The following is a 22,207-nucleotide window of genomic DNA, read 5'->3' on the forward strand; positions in this document are numbered from 1 at the left end:
TTAATTAAAAGGGAAATGATACATTTCTATTATGGTACATTTTTTAGGGCTTCCCTGAAGTTCTCTGTTTTGATTTATATATTTTGTGGTTTTAATCGGGTACATCCAAGTGCAGAATTCTTACAGGCTCTTGGTGAGGTAGACTTTTCATTAAATTGGGTTCCTTCCTCCCTTATGGCTTTTTTGTTGTTGTTTTGTTTTGTTTTGTTTTTGTTTTTTGTTGTGGGTTTGTTTTTTTGTTTTTTGTTTTTTTTTTTTTTGCTTCAAAGTCTATTTGGGCTAACAGTAATATGATATTAATTAAAAATAGCCTGGTATACGTTTTTTCTTTTCTTTTCTTTTTAATCTTCCCGATTTTTCTCTTGTTAATCCTTTCACTTAACAGTTCAGGTTTCTTCCAGCTTTTCGCCATTGCAAGTAAAGCTGCTGTTGAATATTCATGAGATGTTGTAGGGATGTGTATGAACGTAAATTTTATTTTCTCTAAGGTAGCCTTGCAAGGTCATCTGGCAAGTGTGTGTTCAAGTTTGTAAGAAACTGCCGAGCTGTTTTCCATAGGGGCTTTTACCATTTTGCTTTGCCCTCAGCTCCGGGACACATGGTAGAGTTCCAATGGCTTTACAGTCTCTCCAGAACTTAATATGGTGAGGTTTGAGGGGTGGTGGTGGTGGCACTTTTGCCACATGAATAGCTTTACTTCATTTGAGTATAAATTCTCATTTTCCTAATAGATAATGTTGAGAATTTTTTTCCATTCTTATTTGCCATAGATCTTCCCCAATAAAGTTTCTGCTCAGATTTTTTGCCCGTTTTCCAATAGGATTTTTTTTCTTATTGTTGAGTTTGAAAGTTGTTTATATATTCTGGCAATAATTCTTCTTTCATGTATCTGATCTGCAAATATTTTCTCTTTCTGTGGGATGTCTTAATGGTTTTTAACACTGTCTTTCCTAGAGCAAAAGCTTTTAGTTTTGATGAGTTTTTTTTTTAAGATTTTATTTATTTATTTGACACAGAGAGATCACAAGTAGGCAAAGAGGCAGGCAGAGAGAGGGGGCGAAGCAGGCTCCCCTATGTGGGGCTCGATCCCAGGACCCTCAGACCATGACCTGAGCTGAAGGTAGAGGCTTAACCCACTGAGCCACCCAGGTGCCCCAGTTTTGATGAAGTTTAATGCATCAATTCTTTTTCTTTTATGGATTATGCTTTTGTTATCATATCAAGAACTCATTGCCTAACCGAAGGTCAAAGATATTTTCTCATATATTTTCTTCAAAAGTTTTATAGTCTAATTTTTATACTTGGGTGTATGAACTATTATGAATTAGTTTTTATACATGCTGTGAAGTATGTATGGGTCAAGGTTCATATTTTTTGTATATGAATATTCAGTTTTTTCAGAACAATTTGTTGGAGACTCTATTTTTCTTCCTTTGAATGGCCTTTGCATTGTCCTAAATCAGTGGTGATAAATCAGTTGGTTATATTGTCTAGATCTTATTTATTTATTTATTCTTTCTTTGTACCACCATACTCTTTTGATGACTTAAAGAAGTCTTAACATTAGGTAGTGAATCCTACAAATTTATTTTTTTTAAGATTTTATTCATTTATTTGACACACAGAGATCACAAGTAGGCAGAGAAGCAGGCAGAGAGAGAGAGGAGGAAGCAAGCTCCCCGCTGAGCAGAGAGCCCAATGTGGGGCTTGATCCCAGAACCCTGAGATCATGACCTGAGCTAAAGGCAGAGGCTTTAACTCTGAGCCACCCAGGTGCCCCCAATTTATTTTTTCTAAAAATTATTTTAGATCTTCTACTTCCTTTTCAGTTTTGTATTGATTTTATATTCAGCCTGGCTGTAGCCACAAAAAATCGGGATAAAATTTTGATTGGGACTAGATTAATTAATCCATAACTAATTTTTGAATATTGGTATATTTATTATGTTGCATTTTTCAATCCACACAGTTTTGTGCCTCTATTTATTTAGAGCTTCTTTGATTTGTCATAAGTATTTTGTAGTTTCCAGCATACATCTTCAGTACATATTTTGATAGATTTGTAGGTATTTTATTCTTTTGTAGCAGTTGTCAATGGCATTTGATTTTTTTTTTTTTTTGGCATTTAATTTCTAATCTCGGGATTCATGTGTTTATTACCAACATAAAGATGTAGATTTAATTTGTGTATGTTTACCTTGTGTCCTGCAACCCTGTTGAACTCATTTGTTAGTTTGAAGTATTTTTTTCCCTGTAGATTTTTTTGGCATTTTCTACATAGACAATAATGTCATCTGTAAATAGGGACATTTAAATTTGTTCCTTTCAGATCTGTTTCCTTTTTGTTTACTTTTCTTACCTTATTGCACTGAGTCAGACTTGTGGTATCGTGTGGGTTGTGTCAAGGTCAGACACACTTGCCTCAGTCTCCATCTTAAGGAGCAAGGTATCTAACCTTTCCCCATTAGGTAAGATGTCACCTGTAGGATTTATTTTGTTTGATTTTGTGTTTTATTTTGTTTTGCAAATGTTATTTAAGTTGAGGAAGTCCCCTTCTATTTCCAGCTTTCTGGAAGTTTTGACCAAGAGTAGGTTTTGAATTGAATTGCATTTTCAAATGCTTTTTCTGAATCCATTGATATGATCAGGTTTTTCTTTTTTAGTCTGTATGTAATATGATGGATTTTATACTGATTGATTTTCAGATCCCTGGAATAGTATCTCTGAAACAAACCCAACTTGGTAATGGTGAATAATTATTTTTATATATTACTGAATTCTATTTGGTAATGTTATGTTAAGGATTCATATACCTATATTCATGAGGAATATTAGTCTGTAGTTATTTTTTTTTTAATTCTTCTTTGTCTGGTTTTGGTATCAAAAGAATACTCCCTTCATAAAATGAACTGGGAAGTGCTCCCTCTTCTGTATTCTGGAAGAGTTGGGGTAGAAGTGGTGCTATTTCTTTTTTAAACATTTGGTAGTATCCTTTTGTGGAGCCTTCTGGACCTTAAGATTTTGGGGGATGGGAAGACTTAATAGTTTGAGTTCAAATTTCTACTATTACAGGGCTATTCAGATTGCCTATTCCTGGGGTGTCTGGGGGACTCAGTGGGCTAAGTGTCTGCCTTCAGCTCAGGTCATGATCCCAGGGCCCTGGGATCAAGTCCCATGTTGGGCTCCCTGCTCAGCGAGGATCCTGCTTCTCCCTCTCCCTCTGCCACTCTTGTGCTCTCTCTCTCTCTGCTAAATAAATAAATAAAATCCTTAAAAAGAAAACAAAACAAATTGTCTATTCCTTTTTTTTTTTAATTTGACACACCAGGGAGAAAGAGCATAAGTAGGCAGAGGGAGAGGGAGAAGCATGCTCCCTGCTGAGCAGAGAGCCCAATGCTCTCTAGGTCCTAGGACCCCAGGACCACTTGAGCCAAAGGTAGGTGCATAACCCACTGAGCCACCCAAGCACCCCTCAAATTGTCTATTCCTATTGGCTATATATACCTATATGGTGGTTTGTGTTTTTTTTAAGAATTAGTCCATTTCATGTAAATTGTTACATTTACATCTATAAGGTTCTTTTTTTAAAATATTATATTTATTTATTTGATAGACAGAGATCACAAGTAGGCAGAGAGGCAGGTGGAGAGAGTGGAGGAAGCAGGCTCCCTGCTGAGCAGAGAGCCCGATGCGGGGCTTGATGCCAGCATCCCAAGATCATGACGTGAGCGGAAGGCAGAAGCTCAACCCACTGAGCCACCCAGGTGCCCCCATATATAAGGTTCTAAGACATTTAGACGTTTATAGGGTTCTGTAGTGATATCTCCTGTTTCACTCTTATTGGTAATTTGTCTTCTCTTTTTCTTTCTTTTCAGTTGTGTTACGGTGTACTTCAGTTATACTTATTTTTTAAGAACCAGCTCTATCATTGATTTTTCTCTTTTGTTATTTCTTTTTGTTTTAAACATTCATTTCTGCCCTTATCGTCATGCTATCCTTCCTTGTCCTTCCTTCGGATTTATTTTGGTCAACTTTTTATAGGTGTTGCAGTAGGAGCTTAGATTTTAATTTGAGAATGTTTCTTTTTCTAGTGTATGGATTTGGTGCTGTTTCCCTCTTAGCCTTGCTTTGGCTATATATAACATTTTGATACATTGTATTTTCATTTTTATTCAGTTCAGTATTTTTTTTTATTTATTTCTTTTGAGACTTTCTCTTTGACTTATGGATTATTTAGAAATGTTTTATTTTATAACCAAGTATTTGGATTTTTCAGTATTTCCTATATATCTTTCTGTTACTAATTTCTATTTTGATTCTACTGTGATCAGAGAATACATTATATGTGATTTCAGTTATTTCAAATGAATTGAGGTTTGTCTTATGGCCCCAGAGATTGTCTGTCTTGGTATATGTTCCATGAGCCCTGGAAAAGAATGTGTATTCTGTGATGTTGAATGGAATGTCCTGTAAATGTCCATTCAGTTCTATTGGTTAATGGAGTTGTGTGTTCTCACTTATTCTTCCTAATTTTTTGTATCTAGTTAGTCTGTCAGTTGTTAAAAGAGGGGGTTTTGAAGTCTCCAGTTATAAATGTGGATTTGTCTCCTTTTAGTTCGGTACATTCTTGCTTCACATATTTTGTAGTTTTGTTGTTTAGTTCACCCACATTTAGGATTGTTGTGTCTTCCTGGTAGATTGACCTTTTCTCATTATATTATGCTCCTTTCTGTCTCTGGTCATTTCTCTATATTGAAATCTTCTTCATATGTTCATGTAGCCCCTTCTGCTTGCTTCTGACTAGTGTTTACATGGTATATTTTTCTACAGTTTTACTTTTAATCTACTTGTATAATTATACTTTAAGTGAGATTCTTGTAGGCAACATATTTTTTAAAAGGTTTTATTTGTTTGTTTGTTTGTTTGTTTTTTGATAAACAAGAGAGCATAAGTTGGGGGAGTGGCCAAGGGAGAGGGAGACGCACACTCCCTGGTGAGCAGAGAGCCTGATGCGGGGCTCAGTCCCAGATGCAGGGACCATAACCTGAGCGGAAGGTAGAAGCTTAACTGACTGAGCTACCAGGTGCCCCTAGACAATATATTTTGAATCCACTCTGCCAATCTCGTCTTTTAATTGACCTATGTAGACCATTTACATTTAACATAAGTCTGGCTATCTTAAGGCTTAAGTCCATTTTATTTTCTATGGTGTTTTTTTTCCCCCTGTTTTTCATTGCTTTGTTTTCTTTTTCTTTCCTTCTGGGTTAGATTACATTTTGGTTTCTCTATGGCATTTTTGGGTGTATCTCCTTATATAGCTGTTTTAATGGTATTACATAGTAATGGTATTACTTAGCTTTTCGTAGTCTACTGATAGTATTATTTTACCAGTTTGAGTGAAATCTAGAAACTTTATTTTTCTTTATGTGCCTTTACCATTTCTCAATTATAATTGTATTAAATATTTCCTCTACATACATTTAGAGCTTCATACACAATGATATAAATTTGCTTCAACCATCAATTTAAAAGACTCAAGAGGAGATAGAATACTATTTTATTTACTGTTTTTCATCACCAGGTTTTTCTTTCCTTCCTGATACTTCAAGGCTATTTCTTTTTTATTGTTTTTTATTTAGAACTTCTTTAGCAATTCCTTAAGGCAAGCCTGCTGATGACACATTTTGTTAGTTTTCCTTTATCTGAGAATATCTTGTTGTTTTTTTTTTATTCCTATAGGATATTTTCATTGAATATAGGATTATAGATTAGCAGTTAGTTCTTTTCTTTCAGTACTTGATAAATGGTGTGCCACTTCCTTCTGTATTCTTTAATTTCTCATCATAAATCTATAATTCAAATGGTTTCCCCTCTGTTAGTAAGGTATCATTTTTGTCTATCTGCTGTCAGGTCTTTGCCTTTAGTTTCAGAAATTTGACAATGAGTCTTGGTGAGGACTTCCTTGTGTTTATCCTGTTATTGTGTTTTGGGTTTGTTCAGCATCTTGAATATTATGTCCTTTGCCGTATTTGGGGAGTTTTCAGCTGTTATATTCTTTTGAGTACTTTTTCAGCCCTACCTTCTTTTCCCTCTTCTGGGACTCCAGTGAAATAAATATTTAATCTTCTATTATAGTTCCACAGGCCCCTTGTTTTTGTTTGTTGGTTTGATCTATTTTTGCTCTGTTGTTTAGACCAGGAAGTGTCTCTTGTGCTTTCTTTCAGTTCACTGATTTCTCCTTTTCTCCCTCCATTCTGAAGTTGAATCTGCCCACCGGGATTTTTCAATTTAGATTATTGCATTTCTCAACTCTAAAATTTTCACTTTGGCCTTTTTAAATTTTCCTCTGGTTTTGACACTTTCTGGTTTTTTGTTTGTTTCAGTCATGTTCATAAATGCTCATCAAGGCATCTTCACAGTGAATGCTTGAAAGTCTTTGCCACATAATTCTGACATCTCTGTCATTCTGCTTTTGGCATTTATTGATTGCCTTCTTTAAATTTGAGATCTTTCTGATTCTTGATATGATAAGTCATTTTTTACTGAAACTTGAGTATTGTATTATAGCATGAAATTCTCGTTTTTATTTTAACTTTCTCTTTTAGCTGATGTTCTCTGATATCATTTGAGCAGGGGAAGGGAGAATGCTGCTTTGTTACTGGCAAGTGGAAATAGAAGTCCAGGCTCATTGCTTGGCCTTCACTGGCTCCCGCTTCCCCAAGAAGGTGGTGCTGCTCATTACTGCTGGGTGGGAGTGGAAATTCTGGCTTCCCATTGGACCCTCACTGATACCTCCCTGACTAGGAGGGGTGGGAGTGGTTTGTTATGGCTCCCCACTTGGCTTGTAGCTATGCTGTGGCAAAGGATGGTTTTGGTACTACTGGATGGTGGTGAAAGTCCTGACTCCCTCCCAAGCCTCCTGTTAGACCACCTCCACAAGGAGGGAGAAGGATGCCTTGTCACCACCAGGTGATGGTAGATGCATGGACTGCTCATGTGGTTTCCACTGTTACAGCCAAGCGGTGACAAATTCCCCAGCTCCATATTCAAATGTCTCTGATGCTACACTGGCCAAGAAGAGGTGGAGAGGGTCGAGTGCCTTGCCTGGCAAGGGTGGAAGGCTAGGCTCCCTTCCCAGCATTTGGTGATAGGGGTGGGGTAGGACAACAGGCTTGTGTTTTGTTTTTTTTCCTGTAGCGTTTGGCTTGAGTGAGCAATTATTGTCTATAGACATTTTCTATCTTGCCAGGTTGCTTCTTTCCTGATCCTTTGGCTACAGAGACCTGGCTTGTGTTGGTCTTGTTTTGGCTGTCCTCACTGGTGTTTTGGTTCACAACTTCCAAAGCGCCACGTGTGGAATATGTGAGGCAGAAATCCCCACCACGCCACTCCATGCCATTCATCGGATCTGGTGGCTTCTAGCCAGTGTGCCTTGTGCCCACCTTTCAGATATTTCTTGTTAGTTTTATACATAAGGTCCCAGGGTTTTGTGTTTACTTAGTGAGGGGGAGAAGTGCAGTGTGCTCACTCCATCCTCCCAGAAGCCAACATCCTCACTTTCTTCCTTCAGTGTATCATTTGTTCTTCAATATTTCATGCAGATGTTACCGTCTTCGATAATCCAGGTCATTGAAGTTCTCCAGGCTCTCCGTATGTTGTTTCTTCTTTCTCTGGACCTTTAGTGTTGACAGTTTGTTTTCATGGGAATTTGCAGATTATATGTGAGAGTGTGAGAAGGAGAGAGAGACTCCCAGAAACACAAGAGAACACACCTGTGCGAGGGAAATCATTGACTGAACCTTACCTGTGAGATTCTCCAGACGAGAAATTGAGACCGCTTTGCTCCAAAGAAGATTCTCATTCACCCCAGATGGGATGTCAGTAGGGTTGCTAATAGGTTGGGGCCACTTCAACCTGTGCCGAAATTCTTTCTCAGAATGTGTTCATCTCCGGGTCAAGCCCCCCACTTTCTGGTGGGGGCACCTAACCCTCAGTTGTCACATCTCCATGGTGACATTTGCATTCGTCACCAGAACTCAGTGTTTTCTTCTTTGCTGTTTATTGATCCCTGCTCAGATTTCTGTTACTTTTACTTGCTTGTCTGGGGGAGGCTATGGGGTACAGGTTGGGGAACATGCCTAATTCTGTTACTTAAAAAAAGAATGGAAAGAAAGAAACGTGTTTGCTGTCTTTCATCCTGGTTCCAGTCTGTAGCAGAAGAGTGTGCAAGGGCTCTTGTTTGCTGTTTGCTGGAGGATTTACGGTTGGTTCCCAGTCAATCCCGGGATTGTTCATATTTTCTCTTATGAGAAATCTCTGTTGTGCATGTCTGTTTCTCTCGTCTTGCCATGAACAGAGAGTGTGGAGGATAAGAAAGAGACTATGTTCCTAATTTTTTTTTTATTTTTTATTTTTTACTGACACGTTTCTCAATTTTCTCTTTAGGGCAGAAAAGACTGAAGTTCTGAGCGAAGACCTTCTTCAGGTAAGGTATCACCGGCCCCTCAAACACGGACACCGAATATGTCTTCCCGTTATGATTTGAGCCATCCCCACAGCCATTTCAACTGCTCAGACTGCTCTTGGTGCAGTCTCTGTAGACACAAACTTTTCTCCTTTATGGTCTTTAAATACCGGTTTACATAAGAGTTTTCGGGGGACATGGCAGTCATTTGATTGCAGGGCTCACTGAGAGCCCCTAAGTCTGCCATTGCCTGGCTCCCTCCAGTTCTCCAGCATTGGGTGTTTTCTCCCCAGCAATGCTTGTCTCTGCAGAACATGGGCTGGACTCCCCTCCCACAATCGTCCAGATCGATGGCCCCACTTCTGACCTTAGCATCGCATGGTGACATGCCCTCCCCCTGTCACCACTGCTCTCTCTGCAGGTGGAGAAGCGCCTGGAGCTGGTGAAGCAAGTTTCCCACAGCACTCACAAGAAGCTCACTGCATGTCTCCAGGGCCAGCAAGGGGCCGAGGCCGACAAGCGTTCAGTAAGTGCCTTCCTACCCCTGCCCCGCCGGTAGCCTCACCCCTGCAAGATAGGGGACCCACTCTGGGGGCCTCGTTTGGTGTGGCTGTGTCATCTCTCCAGCCGTTTCTCTGTCTGCGAGTTGGCAGGTGTTTCTGTGGTGTGGCAGCCCCTTCCCATCTCTTCCCACCCACCCTTTAACCTGCCTGAAGCATCCCCCACCATGAGCAGGCAGGACACGGTCCCCCTCTCTTTGTATTCCCTGCACTGGGGCAACAAGGCCATGCTTGGGAGTCCACCGTTAGGGAAGCTTAAACCTACGTCTTGTCATAGATTCTGTGTGCCTCCATGGTCCTGTAAGATCTCATGGGAAAAGTGACACTGTGGTTTTGGAGGTGACAGGGGACCTGTGAAGGATTTTCCCTATAAAGAAACAGTTACAGAGAGCCTGCCAAGGGAAGGTATCCTAGCGTCTTTGTGTGTAACCCACATTCGTCCCACGGGCGTTGTGTATTGTGATTCTTTGCCAGAAACAGTCATCACCGCTGACTCGCTTTCCCTCCTGACCTCCTGTCCCACCCCCAACTCCACCAAAGCTTAAAATGTGTTCTTAGATGTTCCTCTTGGCTTTATGACAAGGATCTGCAATCTGGGATGTTTTAATCATCCCTGAGTTTAGAGTCGAGATGTTTGGCGTCTGATTGTCTCTGACCAGGAGTTATTGTTGACTTCTACCTCCCAGTGGTTTCTCTGAATGTGCCTCCCACCCCCCAGCTCCGGTGGTCCCCTTTCTAGGGATGGTCATGTGATGTGTCCCGATGCTTCACCCCAGTCCCATGCTGCAGTGTAAGACCCATTTCTGCCTGCCTTCTCCATCATTCTGTCTTCTTCCCAGCCCGGGTGTCGTTTTTGTTTTGGGGGGGTTTTTTTTTTTTTTGAGTATCCATTTTAACTTTTTTTTTAATTATGTTAGTCACCATACAGTACATCATTAGTTTTTGATGTAGTGTTCTATGATTCATTGTTTGCATAGAACATCCAGTGCTCCATGCAATCCATGCCCCCCACAATACCCATCACTGGGCCAACCCCTCTTCCCACTCCCCTCCCCTCTGAAACCCTCAGTTTGTTTCCTGGACTCCATAGTCCCTCGTGGTTTGTCTCCCCCTCTGACTCCCCCCCCCCCATTTGTTTTCCCCTTCTTTCTCCTAGTGCCTTCCACACTATTCCTTATGCTCCACCTATTAGTGAAACCCTATGATAATTGTCTTTCTCTGCTTGACTTATTTCACTCAGCATAATCCCCTCCAGTTCCAACCTTGTCAAAGCAAATGGTGGGCATTCATCCTTTCTAATGGCTGTGTAATATTCCATTGTATATATGAACCACATCTTCTTTATCCATTCATCTATTGAAGGAGCTGAGAATCCCTTGGACAGATGAATGGTGTTTTCTTTCTTAATATTCCCAGCAGGAATCTCTTACGTATGGTAGAAGTGAAACATCCTGGTGACTAAGGGTTTAGAAAATGTCTATGGAGGTAATTCTGCATGTATCAGGAATTTTAGCAAGGGGAACCTGAGTGGTCTAAAAGGAGAATCTGCAAAATTGCTTTGGACATGAGACCCATTCACTAAACAAACATCTAAGGTAGGACTCCAGGTGATAGATGTTTTGGGTGAGAGCCTGCCACCAGGCCTGGCCATGACCCACTTCCTTTCATTTGTTCTAAGAAGTACTATTTCTGTTTTTAAAATAACTGATCTATAATACAGAATAGTTTAGAATCAGGAGGAGCAACTGAATGTTCTTGAAGAGGGTTGAAACTGTCCTTTTGTGTTAGTAGGTTGATTAGTACTAGAATTATATTTTCTGGGATAAGGTGAAATTGCCTAGATGTGCCGGGTTTGATTTGAATTGAGGGTCTTGCAAACTGAATCAGTTAGGAGGCATTTGGCTCCCTACATGTTCTAAAAGATAGGATAGTAATAGAAAATTTAAGATCTGGTGAGGCCAGTAGGTCAGGGGATCATTGGCATTGAAAATGCAAGTTTGATGGCGGTGGGGGTGTACCCCCGTAAGGGGAACCCCAGAGTCTCTCAGGACAGAGGAAGGAAAATGTGAGCAAGAGACATGATTGTGCTTCCACCTGGGAGGAGTGGATGACGTGGGAGAAACAGGCTTAGGATTGGCTTGTTTGAATAGCTTTAGCAGGCACTTGTCCCTAGTTGTCTGGCACCTGACCCTAAGGGGGTTAGGGCAGGTGGATGGTGGCCTGGAGAATGAGAGCCCCATTAAAGAGGTAGTTGAGGTGTAGGCTGTGGATTGGTTGATTTTCATTTGACAGGCACACTCATGGGTGAATTGGTTTTTTTTTTTTTTTTTTTTTACTATCTCTAAGCATTAGCTGACCCTCACAGAGGTGGTCCCTCCAGGGTCACCAAGACACCAGATGTCAAAACCTCAGAACACAACAAATAGAAGATATAGCTAACACTAATTAATTGTTAATTAATTAACTAACTAATTAACTAATTAATTCAGCAAAAAGGCCCTTACTGTATCACTTCATTATGTGACTGAAGTCACGGGTCCTGAGGTGTATACATCGGCTCTGGGTCAGCAGTTCTGTAATATTCTGGCTCCTCTCAGTGGCAACGTGGCTGCTGCAGCTCCAGACATCACGTCTTCATGTAACCGCTTCAAAGGCAGAAAGCTTGAGGGTGGGTGGTAAGAGGATGAACTATCTCTGCATGCTTTTTTGTTTGTTTGTTTGTTTGTTTGTTTTCATCAGGGAGGAAAAAAGTCTTTCCCAGAATTTCTTTTATGTCCGCCTGCCAGGGAGGCTGAGGAAATGGATATGTGTCAGAGAGAAATGGATTTGCCTTGGCTGGTCATGAGGCACCTTCTGGGACGCATGTGAACAGGCATCTGTTGGCAGGGAGGCACGCAGTGGCTGTAGTTGGGCCCTGAGGATTGTAGCCACATTAATCCAGGGGTCACCATGTGAGCTGGACACCCGTGGGGTTGAGGAAGTCTGTGCTGGAAGGGTGCTCACATAGGTATAGGTCAGTGATCCCCCCCCCCCCCAGCCCTGCACAGACGTCTCGTGTTTGATTGGGTCAATGATTTCTTGAGCTGACCAGTCTTTTAGTGTCCTCATAGGACTGAATATAGGATCCAGCTGAAAAGAAACTCAGCTGTTTAAAATATTGAACAGCCACAGACTGGCAGGAGAAAAATGTCCGAAGCCACAACTCAAATACATTCTTCCAGGTTTTTTTCTAAAGTAACACATCAAAGGATTTAATAGGAGACATGACACTTATTAATTGCCTCGGGTACTGACATATGTACTCAGTTCTTTGAAATTATTAGGTAAGGAGATGTGTCAAGATCTAAGGAATAGGTGAAAAGAATCAGAGATTGAAAGTGAGAAACTTGCAAAAAAAAATGAAGGGAGAAAGTGGGAGTGAGGGAAGTAATGACCGAACACTAAATGGGGAGGTTGGGTGTGAAGAGAGGGTCGAGAGGTAAATACAGAGAAAAAACTGATGGAGGCCAGCAGGAGGGTGGTGGGGGAGGGACGACATGGGTGGCAAGGGAGTGTGACTGGGATGAAAGGCGCAGCATTGGGAATATAGTCAATGTATTGTAATGGTGCCGTATGGTGACAGATGGTAACTATGCTCTGGGGAGCGTAGTGTGCGTGTGTATACAGTTGCTCACTCACAGTGTTGTACCCCTGAAACTAGGGTGACATTGCTTGTCATCTCTACTAAAGTAAAAGAAAGAGAGTGAGAGAGAGAGAGAGAGAGAGAGAGAGTCGAGATGGTTGTTCTTCGAGGGAATGAGGGAATGAAGCAAGCACGTAGAGTTCTAGCATCTCAGAATGGGAAGGGACTTTAAGAGTGTGCTGGTAGGAGGCGCCTGGGTGGCTCAGTTGTTAAGCATCTGCCTTCTGCTCAGGTCATGATCCTGGAGTCCAGGAATCGAGCCCCACGTCGGCATGGAGTCTGCTTCTCCCTCTGTTCCTCAGCTGTTTCAGGGCGAGGAAGAACAGCTCGCTAGGAATTAAATAGCGAAGATGTCTATGAGGAAGTGGCAGCAGAGGTAATGGCAGCCAAAGGGGTACAGCAGCTTCTAGGACCGGGGGCAACAGGTGCAGGATTTCCCGAGATGGGAAGGAGTCCAGGGCATCTTTGAGAGACACGAAGGTGGCCAGTGACTAGAGTATGGACAGCGATAAGGAGAGAGGCTAGAGATGGGATGGTGGGGACGCCATCACACCTTGGAGGCCATGGGAAGGATTAATACTTTAGATAAGGTATGAGGGAGATAGATATCTATCTAATAGATAGATAAGGACTTTAAGTAAGGACTAGGACCCCAGAGCAATGGGAGTCAGTGTTTCAGTCAAAAGGGGCATGGTCTGATTTATAAGCAATTCTGTGATAAAGGGATATGTGGGGGCAGAGGCTGTGGTGTAGGTAAGGGCCAGACAAATATGGGAACCACCTAGGCGAGAAGCATTGGGGTCAGGGAAGATGGAGAGAAACCGGCAGATGCGCTAGATCCACAATGTAGACCATGTGGGACTTGAGTCGATGCCCAGGTGTCAGGAATGGAAAGGGTTCAAGGTCTCCGGCTTGAGTGACTCTTGACTCCGTAGGATTTGATGAGATCATCTAAGGAGACAAGTGGCCCTTGCATCAGGATCCTCAGAACCTGCAGCATTGTACTCCCCGAGAGGAGTTGGATCTAGCAAAGAAGGCAGAGCAGTCAGTAGTACAGAAAATCTACCCCCTATTCACTTCCGACTCCCAGACGTCACCTTGTGTTTTTCTCTCTCCACATCCAGATTTTCAGAAGGTCCCACCTGCTTCTTCTCCAGACAGTTCCCATTGCCTCCCGTATTTGTTACCCTCGTCCCTGCACGCATGCTCTTCGGCCCGAGCACGGCCAACTCTGGCAGGTCCTCTGCTCCTCCTTAACCCTGTCCCCTTCATAATCCAGTCTCTACATGGAGATCAGATGGGGCACCATCCTGCTGAAATACCACCAAAGGATTCCTATTGCAGAATCAAATTTCAGCTCCTTACCGTGGTCCTTGGACCCTCATGATGAACCTTTGCCTGCATCTCTGAGCTCGGCTCTTGCTCCCACCCAGGCATCATTGTCCCCACCTGGACGTGCCCACAACTTCTTTCTTTTCTGATTCTCAGGATGGCCCCCCTTCCCCCCTGATGTTTGTCCCTTTCCTCCCCCAATCACATCACCCCATTTTATTTTCTTCAGAGTGCGTATTATTATCTAAAATCCTTATGGTCATTCCCCATCACCGATGAGTTCCACGGAGCAGAGATCTTGTCTCTCCATCACGGCTGTATTTTTAAGGCCTAGAACAGGGCCTGCCACAGGGTAGGCAAGGCTAAAAATACATTTGTGTCATGAATGGATGGCCCATGGGTATTTTAGGCACAGAACCTGCCGATGTGTCAGCATGCCACTTTGAATCTTTCCTGTTCTCTACAGAAGCAATTTAGCATGATGATTCTGCATTTAAGCTCTGGAAGCTTGACTCCCTAAGATTGAAGCCTGGCTCCCCTCCTTCCTGATTATACCTGACCTTGGGCAAGTCTGTTAGCTCTGGAGGCCCTGGTTTCCTCATTTGGGAAACGGTAATAGCAGTAATGAATTTCTACCCAGTAAGGTTGTTTGAGGGTTCAGCCTAGCATGCTTAGCACAATGCTTAACGTTAGTAAACATTAAAGAAGTAGAATCTGGTGCATTATCATGGCCCCACTGTTTGGCTGAAATGACCCTCAGGAACTCCTGACCCTGAGCGGCACAGGGCTGTGCCTTTGGGGAAGTGAACCCCAGGAGAGCTACTTGCCTGGGCTTGGAATTCGAGGAAAGTGGATAGGAGTTTTCAGAATGAAAGGGTACAGGGTGTGTGTGTATGTATGTGTTGGGGAGACAGAGTAAATATTAGGATTGGACTTTTTGTCTCTGAGTCATCCTACAAACTGCTTGCGCCCAAGATATCTTAGAGAGAACAGTCATCTCAGAAAAGTCAGACTGATGACTTTCAAACTCTGGAACATTCTGTCTTCCCTAACCTTAATTCTTCAGGTTGTATCAGTGGTCTAGAATCAGGAGAAAGATTATTTTAATACCTTCTCTTTGACCTGAAAAATTGCTGGCCGGGACAAAGCTTGCTAAGTAACCTCTTGTATCGCCCTGAGCATTGGGTGGCTCTCAGCCTAGATCCTTGTTCGTAGAAGGAGACCAATTTCAGCTGCTTTTGCAGATCATTGGGTAGTTTAATCCTTCCTGATATCCTTTACATAAAGAGACTCGGTGTCCTTATCCATAAAGGTGGGGGGGGGGGGAGAAAGCAGATAATACCTCAGTTATACACAGGCATGAGGTTCAGTAATGTGCTTACCATCTACTGAACCCTCAGTTTTTCCTTCATCTCAGAGAATCTCTTTAGAAATAGAACTAATTTGTAGTCTTTCGTGGATTACAGTTCATTTACTTCTCTTCTGCCGTCTTTGATTATAGACTGTCACTCTCCCCTTTCTGACATGAAGGTACTGCCTTGATTCATTTCTTTCTTCCCCTTTTTCCTTGGTGACTTCCTTCTCACTCCTCGATTTCAAAAGCAGCTGTACAAATAAAGACAAATCATTTATTTCCACCAAGGTTTTTGCCCAGTTAACCCCCTTCACTCCTGCCCTTGGAATACCAGCACACAAATTCACCCTCAACCTCCTTCCTACAGAGGATTCATTCTCCTAAGAGCCACCTGTGTCACAAGCCCAAGCCCAGGATTGGGACAGTTACACCATAAGTGGAGGACTTGTTCAAATAAATTTTCGCATCTTCATTCTGTGATCTATGCAGCCATTACAAAAAAAAAAAAAAGAAGAAGAAGAAGAAGAAGAAATGGAACAGCTCTGTGTGTCATGATGGGAAATGACCCAAGAGGTATCTGTATACAATAAGGAAAGCAAGATGCAGGGCGGTGGATATGATATGCTAACATTTGCGGGGGCGGGGCGGTATCTGCTAAAAACAGACACATACATACGTATAATTGGATCCACTTGGAGTGCTTATGGAAGGATATACAAAAGACTGGTCACTGTCATGGTCTCCGGTGAGGGGCACTAGGTGTCCAAGAGTCATGGATGGGAGGGACATTTGCTGCTGTAAATATTCTAGTGACATTTGAGTTTTGTGCTGTACGCATGTGTTTCCTGGTCAAACATTAAACTGTTAAGAGTGTTGGCTCAGAAACTGGCTTTTGTACACAGAGGGCAAGGAGAGACCAAAGGAAGAGACAGACCACTCCAGGTTTGGTAGGTGGCAGGTTTAAGAAGCAGGGGAGCTTAGGGGCACCTAGATGGCTCAGTTGGTTGAGCAACTGCCTTTGGCTCGGGTCATGATCCCAGAGTCCTGGGATCGAGTCCTGCATTGGGCTCCCAGTTCCATGGGGAGTCTGCTTTGCCCTCTCACCCTCTCCCCTCTGTTGCTCTCTCTCACTCACTCTCTCTCTCAAACAAATAAATAAAATCTTTAAAAAAAAAGAAAAAAAGAAAAGAAAAAGAAACATTATATATGAGGTTTGTCTTGGGTGGTCACAAGGCTAGTAGATCCCCACACCCACCTGCCAAGTCTTAAAAGTTTATAAAGAGACTTTACCTGGATTCGGTCTCGTGTATATCCAGATGGTCTCAGCAGCACCTTACTTTCCCGGGACTGTGTCTTCAGGGCAGCTTGTAGCTTGGCCAAGACAGGGAAGAAGGGGGCGAGGAACCTCTGCTTGCCTGGGTCCAGCTCACCAGTCAGACACTGCTCCCAGGGTCTCAGTGACCTCCTCCAGCTAGACCTCCTGGCTAGCTAGCGAGACAGGACAAAGAACAAGAGGGAGAACGGTTATTCTCCAAGTTAAAAGACTATCAGAACAGGAATACCTCTCACTTTATGATACTGTGTCGCTGAATGCTACCCTCTTTGCCACCTGAAAGCCTCTCAGAGTCATTACTGAGGGTGTTAAGTGAGGACAAGAGTGGAAGATAATAATGATGAGTGGAAAATAATAGAGCCCTGCGCTTCAAGCTGCTTTTTCCAGTGGGGGTGGTGCAGAACAGACCCTTGGCTGTCCCCACCATCCTTCTCCAACCCTGGCTGGCCTCGTGGTCCTCAGCGGCTGTTTTTGTCCTCTTGGTCTTGACCCTCGTGCCTTTAGCCACCCAGGGCACAGTTTCCTGCTTGACCCACTGACATGCCTGATGGAGCTGATCTTTGTCTGTATTTAGAAAAACTCTAGTCATCAACCAGTAGCTACATTTCCCCCAAAGGTCCCCTTTAGTCGGTTCTAGGCGGTGTTTCTTACTGTTTCCTTGTCAAATTTTAAAGAAGGATTCTGGATAGCTGAGGTCCTGTCCCAAAGGCAGGAGTCATGGGACTCAAGATGCTGGACACAAACCAAAATGGTCTTTTTGTGTGAGCTGACCCGTACTGGGATAGTTCTCCCCAACATTCGAGGCACAGCGTCTTCTCTGGCCTTGTTACTGAGATATTGGAGGAATTTACATATGGATGACTGTTTCTCCTTACACCAGGTTTCTCAACCTCAGCACTCTTGATATTTTAGGCGGGGCAATCCTCAATTTGGGGAAACTGTCCTGCGTGTAGTAAAATGTTTACCAGCATCCCTGGCCTCTCTCCGTCAGATGCCAGTGGTGTTTCCCGTGCTGCAATAAGTGAAAATATCTCCATACATTGCCAGAGTTCCCAAGAGGGCAGGAACACTCCGGATGAAGAACTAACACCAAGAACTCACAAGCATACATATTTATACCTGCCTAACTCTGTTCATTTTTAAACACTTTAGACACGTTTTTAAAAATGCGCTGTTAATAAGGTTTTTTAAAAAGGCAATGTGGGAGTACCCCTTCTCATACTGTTTACTGCACCTTTAATTAAGACTCCAGACATGTGTACATGATGCCTTTGTAGCACAACTAGAAAGTGATGTTTAGATTTGGATGTATTAGTACTGAGTTGGACTGTCTCGTTTTTGCCAAGAAGAATGTCCCATTTTATTTGAATTGACGAGTGATGAATTTATCCCTAGAGTGAAAGGTATCTGACTTCACTGGAGGGGAAACGTGTAAGCTCAGGGAGGGGATGTAATTCAGACCCACTGAAGGACCTTGTCCACACATGCATCATGGGCTCTGTCTACCTGAATTTACCTCAAGCACCATATAAATTTCCAGATCACTCTTGGGGGCTGCCCTACCTACCCCTGTCTTCCCTAGAGGTACCTCAGAGCCTGCAAATCTCCCAGAGGGGTTCAAAGCAGATTCCCAAGTTCAAGTGGATGGAGCCCCAAAACCTTGATTCCCACTTGATCGCGCTGACAGACCATTCAGTCATGTCTGTCTCGGGACTGAGTTATTTTCTTCTGAATGCGCTCTTAAGCCCTCCACTGGTCACCAGGTGCCCTGAGATTGAGACCCCAGTGCCTGCCTCTGGTGAACAAGGCAGGCTTTCCCCCATCTGGCCTCTGCATTATGCTCTGCCCTCTCCCTGTCACTCGCTGTGCTCCAGCTGCATTGGCTTTCTTGGGCACCTCAAACCGGCCATATTGGTTCTACCTCAGGGCCTTTGCACTTGCAGTATCCACTCCCTGGACCATTCTTCCTCGAATCTTTTTGAGATATGGCTGACTCTCTCCCACTTGGGCTGCATCTTAAATGCCACCCCCTTTGAGAGGTCTTTCCACACGAGGACTCTAGGCTACTACCGCAGCCCACTCCCCACTGTCCTGATTTCTGCTGTCCATATTTGAAATGACCCCGTTACCATTTGCATGTTTATCATTTGTTTCCCTGCACGTAGAATGTAAGTTCTATGAGGATAGTGGAAGATCATTGTGTGGGAACACAGGAGGCTCTGGGCTGCTTATAGTCCAAGTGCTTTCCACTGTGGTTCCACTGTAGCACTGTGGTTTCGACTCACTGAGGAGAGGGGTTGTCAGTGCTTAGCACAGAGGGAGTGGGCCATGCTGCACACTGTGGATTTGCCTCTTTGGATGTTTCCTATAAATGGAATCATATGACCGGTCCCCTATGTCTGGCTTATTTCGCTCAGCATGATGCTCTCAGGGTTCATCCATGTCCCACTGTGTGTCAACCCTTCATTCCTTTTATGACCAAATAATACTCCGCCATATGGATATACCCCTCGTAATTGATCCCTTCATCAGTCGATGGACACTGGAGCCCTTTGCACCCTTGGGCGGCTGTGAGTAGTGCTGACATTCTCGGGCATGCACATGTTTTTCTTTGATGATCTCTTTTCAGTTATTTTGGGTGGTATTGAGTCGTCTAACTGGGCCTCATGGTAATTTGGTTTAATTTATTGAAATACTGCCGGGCTTCAACACAGAGCCGCCCCATTTTATGTTTCCACCAACATGGCATGAAGCTTCCCATTTCTCCATGGGCTCACCATGCTTCCCGGCTCACCGATATTTCTTTTCTTTCTTTCTTTTTGTTTTTTTAAGATTTTATTTATTTATTGAGAGACAGAATGAGAGAGGGAGACTGGGAGCATGTGGGGAGGTCAGAGGGAGAAGCAGACTCCCCACTGAGCAGGGAGCCCAGTGTGGGACTCGATCCTGGGACTCCGGGATCATGACCTGAGCCGAAGGCAGACGCTTAACCGACTGAGCCACCCAGGTGCCCCACCGATACTTATTTTCTGATCTTTATTGTTACTCCACTTGCCATCCTAGTGGATGTGACTGGTCGCTCCCAGTGGCTTTGATTTGGGTTTTCTTCATGACTCATGATGTTTAGTGTCTTTTCATGTGCTTGTCAGCCATTTTCTATCTTCCTTACAGCGTGCCTTTATTTAATGCTTATTTTCTTTGCATTGTAACTGTACGTGAACACTTCTCTCCCTTTCTTGACCATAAGCTGCCTCATTTATTTATTTTTTTAAAGATTTGATTTACTGATTTGAGAGAGCAAGGGAGAGAGCACAAACGGCAGGAGCAGCAGAGGGAGAGGGGGAAGCAGGCTCTCCTGTGAGCAGGGAGCCAGATGAGACTTGATCCCAGGAACCCGGGATCATGACCTGAGCCGAAGGCAGAGGCTTTAACCCACTGAGCCCCTCAGTGCCCCCCCCCACTTTAAGTGAGTTCCACACCCAGTGTGCAGCCCAACACAGGGCTTGAACTCATGACCCTGAGATCAAGACCTGAGCTGAGATGAAGTGTCAGACGCTTCTACCAACTGAGCCACCCAGGCACCCCTATCGTACTTTATTTTAAAATGCAGCTTGTAGGGGCACCAGGGTGGCTCAGTTTATTAAGCCTCTGCCTTCCACTCAGGTCATGATCCTGGAGTCCTGGGATGGAGCCCCACATCAGGCTCCCTGCTCAGCGGGGAGTGGGCTTCTCCCTCTCCATCTGCCCCTGCTTGTATTCCCTCTCTCACTGTCTCTTTCTCTCTCTCTGTCAAATAAATAAATAAAAATAAATAAATAAATGAATAAATAAATAAATAAATAAATAAAATGCAGCCCATAATCCTTAGGTTGAATTTCCAAATTGGCACATTTAATTCGGTTTTGATTTTCTGAATTTTCACCTCTGAGTCTAATCTGTCCTTGTATGCCCCGAATGTTCAGGTTTTCAACTTACCTTAAGGTCCTTTTGTGCCTTAGCTAATACAGTAGCTAGGCAGGTATTTGACTTTCTGATGTTTTAGAGTAGGCAGCTGGCTGTTGAAATAGTTTTCATTACAACATTGTTTTTTTTCTTTTTTTTCCTTTTCAGAAAAAGTTGCCTTTGACAACGCTGGCTCAGTGTTTGGTGGAGGGGTCAGCTATCCTGGGAGATGACACACTTCTTGGGTAGGTGACATCATGCGTGTTTTTAAGCCGAATCCAGGTAAGCCCCCGTCCCTGAGAGGGGGGCCAGAGCTTCTCAGGGATGCATTGAGGACACCTGAAGACTGGGTGGGGCTTGGGTGGGAAGGCGGAAAGGTTTGCTGGTGAGAAAAATCAAAACCCCGGGTTCCAAAGTCATATTGGCTGTGCAGGGAGGCAGCTTTCCTCGGGAGGGGAAGTTAGCATAATAAACACAAAAAATGGGTTGAAGGACAAATGAAGTCCCCAGGGCTGCAGCAGAAGCAAATGGGAAACCTCTCCATGTCAGATGTCAAAAATTATAGGATTCCCAGAACAACCGGGGCTGTGTCTGAGCGCACAATAAAAACACACTAAAAATAGAATGGTCGTGAGGGAGCATCAGCAAGACACGATCAGCAGGAGAGGTGGAGAGAACTAAAAATAGTGCAGAAATAGGAAAGAACATATGAAGTAATAGATATCAATATGCATGAAAGAGCTCTGCTTAAGATGAAGTTTAAAAATTAAGTGAGGACAGCGCCTGGCTTAGCAGCACATGCACTAAAATTGGAACATGGCCCCTGAGCGTGGGTGACAGGCCAATGTGTGAAACACTCCATATTTTTAAGGAAAAAAAAAATTCCTGTTGTAACTGTGTAAGGTGACGCATTAATTAGACGTATCATGGTGCTCCTTTCACAGTATGTGCAAATATTGAATCCTCCATTGTACACCTGAAACAAATGCAATGTTATAGCCAGTTACAAACCTCCATTGAAAAGTAAAGACAAGGGATCCCTGGGTGGCTCAGTCTGTGAAGCGTCTGCCTTCGGCTCAGGTCATGATCCCAGGGTCTTGGGTTGGAGCCCTGCATGGGGCTCTCTGCTCAGCAGGGAGCCTGCTTCTCCCTCTGCTGCTCCCCCTGCTTGTGAATCCTCTTTCTCTCTCTGACAAATAAATAAATAAAATCTTTAAAAAAAAAAAAGACAAAATAGTTCTTGACCCAAGAATCTAATGATATGGGGGTGGGGAATAATAGAATCAGAGAAAAGCCAAATAGAACTTTTTGAAATTCATATCATACTTACTGTCATTTAAAGCCACAAGATAAGCTCTTGGCCAGGGTGTGGAGAAAAAGGAGCCTCGTGCCCTGTTGGTGGGAACGCAAGCAGGTGCAGCCACTGTGGGAAACAGTGTGGGGGATTCCTCAGAAAGTTTAAAAATAGAATTAGCCATATGATCCAGCAATTGCAATTACTGGGTGTTTACTCAAAGAAGACAAAAACACTAATCAAAAG

The 22,207-nt window shown here is 43.3% G+C and overlaps 1 protein-coding gene across 5 annotated transcripts in view; it reads left to right on the forward strand.

Moving 5' to 3' along the window:
- The window catches only part of ARHGAP44 (Rho GTPase activating protein 44), a 164,013-nt gene that overhangs the window by 78,249 nt on the left and 63,557 nt on the right, over positions 1–22,207 (forward strand). For all 5 annotated transcript variants that reach the window (XM_082708461.1, XM_082708460.1, XM_082708459.1 and 2 more), the window contains exons 2-4: positions 8,446–8,485; positions 8,886–8,990; positions 20,836–20,912. In XM_082708461.1, coding sequence (XP_082564587.1) covers positions 8,446–8,485; positions 8,886–8,990; positions 20,836–20,912 — 222 coding nt within the window. The remainder of the gene's footprint in view (positions 1–8,445; positions 8,486–8,885; positions 8,991–20,835; positions 20,913–22,207) is intronic.

Source organism: Mustela nivalis (genome assembly GCF_964662115.1).
Source record: "Mustela nivalis genome assembly, chromosome: 17".
Lineage (NCBI taxonomy): Eukaryota > Metazoa > Chordata > Mammalia > Carnivora > Mustelidae > Mustela > Mustela nivalis.